Genomic DNA, 8676 nt, shown 5'->3' on the forward strand with positions numbered 1-8676 from the left:
AAAAATATTTTCTTCTCTTTTCCATAGCGATGGGCCTACTTGTCTAAAGCATTCCCGAACCAATATAGTGCTTGACTTAACACACAACCGAACCAGCAGGTAAAAAGAAGTTAAGGGTCTTCTGTTCTCCTCTTGACATCTCAAATGGATAATGAAAAACAGGAATGGTGAGAAAAGAGAATGGCGAGTAACAGAATGCATCATTTATAACATGATTTACAACAAAATCCACTTCTTTCTGATGTGAAAAACAATTCTGACATATCATTTTCTAGTAACTGAACATTGTATAATAACGAGAGATGGTTACATTGGAGCCAGTGTTTCCTCCGAGAGCATTGTGACTTGTTTTGTGTTAGAGGTTGACGGGTCTAAATGGAAAAAATCACATGACATAATGCAATGTTAGAGTGTGATGATATTACATTTATATGAATGGTACAAAGACAACCATGAGCCTCCCTCTGTTATAGCCGGCTTTGTCCATATCGCCAGAGTTGTTTGCTCTCATGGATGTTTTTGGTTAGATAGCGTTAGTCTTTTGGGGTGAATTTTGACAGGAGTTCAAATCCCTCTGGGTATTTAAAAACGAAAAAGGGGGCACCCATCCCAGGTCTGAAGCCCAAAGTTCTGGCACACAACAGTCTGGATTGGAGCTTGTGAACATGTGAATCCGTTTGGAGGGCGTATTGAGATCCCAGATCAGTTTGTGAGGAGCCTTCCCATCCCAGGCCAGTGAACGGCTGGTATGCTTTCATTCCATGTGCTTCTCAGCGCACAGAATCTGACAGTACATCATCATGGAGAAAATCAGGGCCAAGATCTGAGAAGAGGAGAGGAGAGGAGAAGATGGGGTGAAGGCCAAATAAAGTTATATCCTGACCTGACAGCGAATACAAACTTTAAAGTTGGAGTCAGCAATTCTGGAGAACACTTGTTGTCAAAGTTACTTTTTGTCAAAATGAATCAACTCATGATCCGCTATCTGTACATACTTTATGTGAGCTGAAGATTAAAAAAAAAGTGTTTATACACAGCCTAGGCTCTGTAAACTAAACTGCTATGTCGCTAGCTATGGTGGGCCTCTGTGTTTACACATATCCTTTGTCTACATATAAGTTTGCAGAGCATATGGCTGTGTATTAACAATTGTTATTGCTTTTTATTCTACAGTGAAAGAGTGCAGGCAACCCTCTTCAGACAAAAAAGTCAGAGGTAGAAGAGGTAAGATTGTCACTAAATATGTAAAGCTTAATAACAACAGTTTTTTCATAGTCTGCTGGGTTAAAGGTGCCCTGGATGGATACACAATCAGCGAGGTCAGTGATATAAGGATTTTAACTGACTGCATATGACAAAACTGAATATATGAATGAGTCAGTAAGTACTGGAGATATTTACCTGCACAACGCCAATACACACTCCAAACACCAGGACTGAGGGGATGTTATCCAGCAGCCACTGCCTGGCCTTCTGATAGCACGGCTGCAATTTAAATACAGGTTGACAGGATTAGACTGGAGTCTGGCCAACACAGACAATGTTCCATAACACCTCCAAATACACTGAGGTATCATCTCAGAAGCTAAACATTATTCCAGTGTAGTATTACAATGTTGTAATAACAGTTTTCCTTTGCAATGAGAGATTTCTTGCACTGTCAGACCACCACAACGAGAAGAATGGCCAAAGGTGTGACACAAGTTTTAAAGCTTTAGTGCGTAATCTTCTCATATAAAGGAATGTCAGTTACATTCAAGCCATCGCCAAATGAGTTGACACAAATTTGATCAAGCCTATCAGCTCCACAGAACTCTCTGTATTTCTCAGTAAGGCAGCGTTTACAATATGGTGTCACCCCCTGACACTGGCGCACTATAGCTTTAACTACTTGGAATTCCAACTTGCAGCGGCAAAGTAAGCACACATTCTTGCCTTATAGCTTTTTTTGAGAAGTTAAAGACCTGAATGATGTGAACTATTTTAATTTATTTTTTAAAGATGCCAAATTCTGCAGGATTCTTCATCCTCGCAGCAGACCCAGATCAAGTCCGACCCGGGTCATTCTCTGCATGTCATTCCCCTCTCTGTCCTATTTCATCTCTGTCTTTCTGCACTATCAATAATAAAAGGCATTGAAAATGCCCCAAAAAGATGCCAAATTCTTTCAAGACACTCTGAATTAATTCCAGATGTGTGAGTACATCTTTTTCTTTTTTTTTTACACACATGAAGAATGCGAGGAATAGTTCATTCCTGTCATGTGTGAAGGCTTTAAGACAAACTCACGCATCTGGTAAAAATCGAAATTCCATTACAGAGAAATTGGACCCCACTAGACTCTCTACTCTACAAAGCTAGCTTAGCATCAAACCTACCTCACTCCATCCGTCCACACACTGGTCGGTCCCCACAGAGCAGCAGGACGAGGGCAGCGTTCCATTCAGCACATCATGCCAGTCGGTTTTGTTGGTGACTCCGCAGCATTTGAACTGGGAGGCAGAGACAGTGAGATCCAAAGAGTAGAGGAACTCTGGTCAACAACATGTATAAACTATGGACCGGTGAGTATTGGAACAAGGCTAAGGAAAGCAAACAACAAAGGTAAAGGCTGTTGGAATGATCTATATATATCTACACAGGACAGACATTTCAGTTATATGTAGATGGTAAAAATGTGCCTCATACATGGTGTGTATATGTAGATCAACAGTGGTACAGTAACCTCACAGTGAACGAGAGCTAAAGGTAAACCCATGCTCATATTTAAGCATTTTATGTGAAGCATACTCTGCTACTGTATTCCCACAACATAAGAATGTATTATAAACAGTGTTCTCACCATTTTCTGGACATTGTCCCAGGATAGCTTCAGTCCAGGTTCTGATTGATAGATCTTCATTCCTTCCCTTAATTCATCTTGTGCATTGGAATCCAGCTAAGAGAAGAGAGAGAGAAGAACAAAGATAAATACCTATATTGTGAATGCTCAGGCATAATTTTATTCCCTCTCACACACAGTACGGACAGGTAGTGGATCGTGAGGAGATATTCACTGATTTTGACAAAAAGTGATATAGACAACAAGCGTTCTCCATATACGCTGACTCCACCTTTAATTGAGACTTCAACTGGTTCAGTCAAAATACTTCTCATGTGGGCAAAAACAATTTTGATTATAAAGTACCCATGAACTTTTCTGTTGTTATAACACAATTAAGAAAGGGTATTCATCTAAGAATTGGACTTTTCTTTATGCTTTTTTTAAAACTCTTTAAAATGTTCTGTTTTCATTTTGAGATTATTCATTGTACAGAAGTGATGTTAGAATCTTTATTTCTTCCTACTTTAGTCTTACTCTCTTCATTATCTATTATCTCTGACTGGCCCTATAGGTCAGAGCGTGCGGTAAACTTACCTTTTCATGGAAGATGTGTATAACCAGCGCTAGTGTCACCTCTGTCAGGACCAGCAGCAAGAGGATCACAAAGAACTGCACAACAGAGCAGAGAAGGTGGGCACTGGTGTTAGTGTCCATGCATAATAATGCAGAATGCAGAAAATCTATACATGCCGATATCGATTATATGTAGAAAAAAAAGTAATTGACCTAATAAATAATTTTTTTTCCCAGAAAATATATATTGGAAATATTACTTTTTTGAACCCTTAAATATAGATGTATAAACACTTTGTCAATAATGTGTACACCACAGGAACTTTTTCTTTGTTGTAATATGCATTGTCTGAAAAAAATCAAATATGTCTAAATTGACATGGGGCATTGTTAAACTCAAACATTAAGTATTTTATCTAACTGCAAATCATCAAACATATTACCTTCAAAAAAAAAAGAAAAAAAAAATCAACTACTTGCATGTGTCGTGGAGCTCTCACCATGAACAAGAGGCAGCGCTGCTCCTTCAGGGCTCCCAGACATCCCAGGAAGCCCGTCACCATGGTGATGCCCCCGGCCACCAGCAGCAGGTTGGCAGCGGAGAGCGAGGGGAAGGACAGGGGCAGAGAGGAGAACTCTGCCTGGGTGAAGGACAGCCACACGCCAACTCCAAACAAGCCACATCCTCCCAGCTGTGCAGGAAATAAAACGTCAGACCAACCAGTGTCACAATGCAGCATTCATCACAATGCAACGTCCTGAATATTGTGTTTCTAACAGAGAGTGAGGGAAAGGGCCAAATTGCGAGCGAACCATTCTGTGGAACTCAGTGTCAAAGGTCACATTTTCAGATGTTTTTCAACTTCAAAATTGTAATTTGGGTTTCTAGTAGAACATGTTTTCATGGTGCAGTGTCCAGAAAGACCTTACTATTTTTCAGATTGCCATTGGGGAATCTCTGCTTTTCAGCCTCTGTCTGAAACATTCTGTTTTAGAGCCTGTATTTTTAAGCCCCACCTTCCAAAAAGCCTAGTCTACTCTGATTGGCCCTGTATCTAACTGCCGGTTAGATTCAGGGGGATCTGGGGGTGTGGCTTATCACATGTGGAGGTCATGATACGTTAGGTTGGTAATGGGGGCATGGATTCTCCCCTTATGATGTCATAAGGGGAAAGAAATCTGACTGAAGTTTTTTAACACAGGTTTTCAGAAAGGTGGAGGTCCAGGGAAAAGGGTCCTTTTTCATACTTTGGGAACCTCTATCACACCGGGGACTAGACATACTGTACATACTTAATGTTGAAAAGCCATGAAAAAGTGCATTTTGCATTTTAGGTGACCTTTAAATCTTCACTTCTGAAGCCCGCACTGCCAGGATATTCAATCTAATCTCTCCACAAATCTTTTATTTGAGAAAAACGAGATTTGGTGGAGAAAAATCGTATATGATACCAAGTACTGCAAATACTCACCCAGAAGATGAGGTTAAAGACAAACATCAAGTATTTGACACAACACAGACACTTCTGAGACCCCGACATCCTGCAAGAGAAACAGAGGGAAACACAAAAGCAAGAAGACTATGTTTAAACAATCCTACATGACACCAACAGCTGTTTTTGATTTTGGCTATAGAAGGAGCAAAATATCCGCTATCTTTTTGTGTGATTGATTGATTGATTGATTGATTGATTGATTGATTGATTGATTGATTTTATTCGACCATTTCATATATAAAAACAAGAACAGCACTCTGTTACATTAAATACATAAAAAGCCAGGGATAAAAACACAAAAAAGCCCGAAGGCTTATTTCCTATGTGTTCATTCATGTGGTTCACTTTGGTTAAATAAGTGACTGGGAAATGAATGTACACTCTCTTTTATGGCTTTTTTTGTGGTGGGTTTCCTTGGTGGGAGGAGCAAGCCAGTCAAAAGGAGATGAAAATGTGTATTGTAAAGCAGACTGATTAAAAGTTAAAGAGTTCTTGAAGTCAATTAAATTTCATTCATACAGGCCAAAATCACTAAAGTATCTCACAGAACTCTACATGACCACAACATATGTCCTTTGTGTTCCCAAACTCAGTGTTGCCTTGCAGTGTGTGGTGCAGTGATGTGTTCTGGTATAGTCACATGTAGGTTTGTCACCGTGACACATCATGGCTGCTGCCAGTATTAACATACACATAGGATGTGTCTAAACCTGGACTGCTGAAGAAGCCAACTGGGGAAGTTGAGTCTTTCTGCATCAGATTAAAAGGAGTTGTATATTGTATATTTTCTTCAATTGGAATTATGTAAGGATGCGGCCACTTCACAGCCACTGTGGAATGACGGTGTGACTAACTTTTTCAATGTGTTTTAATTTTTACATGACTATTCTTGACAGTGTTGAAAATCATTTCAACCCAGAATGCGTTACTTGCTAAGCTATTTTCTGATGTTTTCAATGACCATGCACCAATTATATTTGAAGCCTTCTAAAGACACTTGTTAAAATACATTAATAATGCATGTGTGTTCAGCTTCATTTCCACTGAGCAGTACAGTTTGGTTTGGTACAGTACGGTTACCCTAGATCTGGCTTGCGTTTCCCCTGTCAACAGAACCCTCATTTGGTAGGCAGGGCAAGTGGCGATTCTGTCGACCAATCAACGGACTGCAGTTTCTGTAGCTCCACCCTCTTTGGACCCTGTGGTACCCCAACCCCATGTCCCAACCAAAGGATGACCAGTGGGCACGGCTTGCTTATTTTGATACCCTTCCAAACTATTGACAGCGGATACGCAAATAATTGCGTCCCGTGCCACTCCGTACCAAACCAAACTGTACCGCTCATTGAAAACAAGGTGTTTGTGTATACGTGAGCATGTTCACAGTGGAGGTCTGATTTGTCCTAACGCCGACCACTGACCCCACACAGGAAGTCAAACTGCTGACAGGAAGGAAGCTCCCTCCCCTCCTTAGTAAACCCTAATTATACTGCTCAAGGCATTTCCCATAACCACCACAAACCTGTGACTCACACAGCCATGCTTCAAAGCACAGTGAAGAGCAGGTTCACTTTGCTACTATCAATTAACTAAGGAAATTACATTTGTGTCGCAATTGTCACTTGCTCCAGTAGATCAAGTGTGTAAACTGTAAATATAAAAGAGATTGGGTGGTAAATCATACAGTATGTTCCACCCCTAATCAATGGCACAAATGTCTTTCATGGTGAATGGAGTGACTAAAAAGCATGATTCAAGTACGTTACCTGCATGCAACAGCCAATTGGTCTAATTGGAACCATTTGACCTTGTATAACTATATCAATATTTTTGATCTGATTTAGTCTGTCCTGTTTTCCATGTATACTTTTGCAACAATATTTATTCATCATTTATGTTGATGTTTCTTGTCTGGTTCATTTGTGCTAATCGAAAATCGACAAAGCAACGGGTGGAGGGACCAAGGCACAACATAAATTGTTACCACATGAGTTGACTTACTGCCATAGCTTGTGTGAGAGCTTTTGACCCAAATCATGTGGCCTTCATTAGATTCTTCTGCCATTTTTCCAACAATGGACTGTTAAGTTTGACTCGTGAAGGATTTCAAGATTCAACCAGTTGTTTAATGTCCTGCTCGCGTCTCGATGTAAGCATGGCGTTTGAAGCATTTGAATAAACGCTGACATCTTTCTTGTGAGTGAGGAAAACATGCCTTCCTGTTCTCAGTGCAGATGTTATAAACAGTACTGAAAGTTAATCAGACCTGACGGACACTCTTGTTTTATTGGTCGAACAGAGAAATACACCTAAACACCTAAACTTCAAGGGTTTGAGAGGCGACCATTGACCTGTATTAAGGCAAGACACTGGGTGAATACCATTTTTAACTTATAGTTTTACCCATCATGAAACTTTACTAGTTGATGACTTACATTAAAACTTTTATTTTTTGTATTACATTTTTTCCATAATGGTTTAAATTAATATGAAAATGTTGCAATGTCAAACTAATTATGTGTGAATTTGCATCTCTTTAAAAAACTGAAACCTAGATTTTTGATAAAGCCAGAGTTGAAATCTTTATTTTATTTTTCCAACATATTAATGTCCTACTTTTTACAGAACAGATTTTGGATACAGCCTTTTATTCATTTTATAAATCAAAATATACCTAACTTGTATAATGCAGCATATTTTTAAGATCAAAATGTATCATAAATCAGACTAGATTAACTACTAACCATCAGAATAGTGCTTAGAATGATTATGAAAAGTTTAGTTGATGTGAGTGCTTGAGAAGTTGAGACTTTTGGTTCTGAAAAAAACTAATGTTGAGATAATGGCTTTTAAAGATGGTTGTATAGGAGAAGTATACAGACGCAAACAGGTAAGGTTTAGTCAAATAAACACCTAAATATACATTTGGACCTTTGATTTATACAAAGCAAAATAGACAGAAATCCCCAAACTGACACATGCTTGAAAAAAAAATTTTTGCCTGCAGTGTCTCACCATAAAACCAAATACAGCAGATCAGTGAGTTGGTGGCAAAGTTGCTCTATGTACAGTATCATGGTTACATTCTTGACAAAGTGAAAAAACAGACTAGCTCATCAAAACAGCCGCACCAACAAACTTAAAGGGGTGTTTCTGATGTCTAGATTTAGTATCTGCATTACAACAACTGATATACAAACAGACTTTACCTGAAGATGAATTTCACTTCTCTTGTATCTTGTTTTATCAGGCTCCTCTTGGTAACCCCTGGCGCCTTTAGGATTTTCCCTTAGTTTTCCTTTCAGAGCTCCTCTGGATTGGTCAGTGAGTCAGCCAGCTTTCTCTGAATTGTCCTTCAATGATTGATTGGTTAACTTGTCTTCTTCCAAAAATCCAGAACTTTATATTAAGTTTATGTAACTGTCCATGCGGGAGGTTTTAGCCTTCATTTTGTTCCTATTGTTAACAGAACTGTGTCTCTCTCTATGTCCCTCCCTCTCTGTCTCTCTCCCTCTCTCTCTCTATCTCTCTCTGCTCGATTGTTTCCAGATGTCTGTGCTGTTGCCCGCCCCTTTCTGTAACTTCCCTTCGCATTTTTTTCCTTTTACCCCCACGACACACAGACACACACACACACACACACACACACACACACACACACACACACACACACACACACACACACACACACACACACACAAACTTACCCATTCTTTGCGTAAAGCGTACACACAGAACTTGGCCTGGCCACAAAGCTATTTTTTAAAGTTTTTTCAACTTCAT

General features: G+C 39.5%; 1 protein-coding gene across 1 annotated transcript; it reads right to left on the reverse strand.

Moving 5' to 3' along the window:
* Window positions 1-183: 183 nt before the first annotated feature.
* On the reverse strand, window positions 184-8395 carry tspan4b (tetraspanin 4b). Its single transcript, XM_080043847.1, has 8 exons — window positions 8103-8395; window positions 4870-4939; window positions 3898-4089; window positions 3419-3493; window positions 2843-2938; window positions 2379-2492; window positions 1402-1485; window positions 184-823 (listed from the first exon to the last, which is right to left on the reverse strand). The coding sequence occupies exons 2-8, from the start codon at window positions 4936-4938 to the stop codon at window positions 755-757; spliced, it is 699 nt and encodes a 232-aa protein (XP_079899973.1). The 5' UTR covers window position 4939; window positions 8103-8395; the 3' UTR covers window positions 184-754.
* Between the last annotated feature and the right edge of the window lie 281 nt (window positions 8396-8676).

Source organism: Ammodytes marinus (genome assembly GCF_949987685.1).
Source record: "Ammodytes marinus genome assembly, chromosome: 16".
NCBI classification, from domain to species: Eukaryota; Metazoa; Chordata; class Actinopteri; order Uranoscopiformes; family Ammodytidae; genus Ammodytes; species Ammodytes marinus.

What these genes read in the sequence shown, in the direction of transcription:
- tspan4b (XM_080043847.1), bottom strand. Translation starts at nt 4,938, where the DNA reads ATGTCGGGGTCTCAGAAGTGTCTGTGTTGTGTCAAATACTTGATGTTT. An exon ending in TCTTTAACCTCATCTTCTGG is followed by an intron (nt 4,090 to 4,869) that starts GTGAGTATTTGC and finishes TTTCCTGCACAG; the next exon opens with CTGGGAGGATGTGGCTTGTT. An exon ending in GTGTGGACGGATGGAGTGAG is followed by an intron (nt 1,486 to 2,378) that starts GTAGGTTTGATG and finishes TTTAAATTGCAG; the next exon opens with CCGTGCTATCAGAAGGCCAG.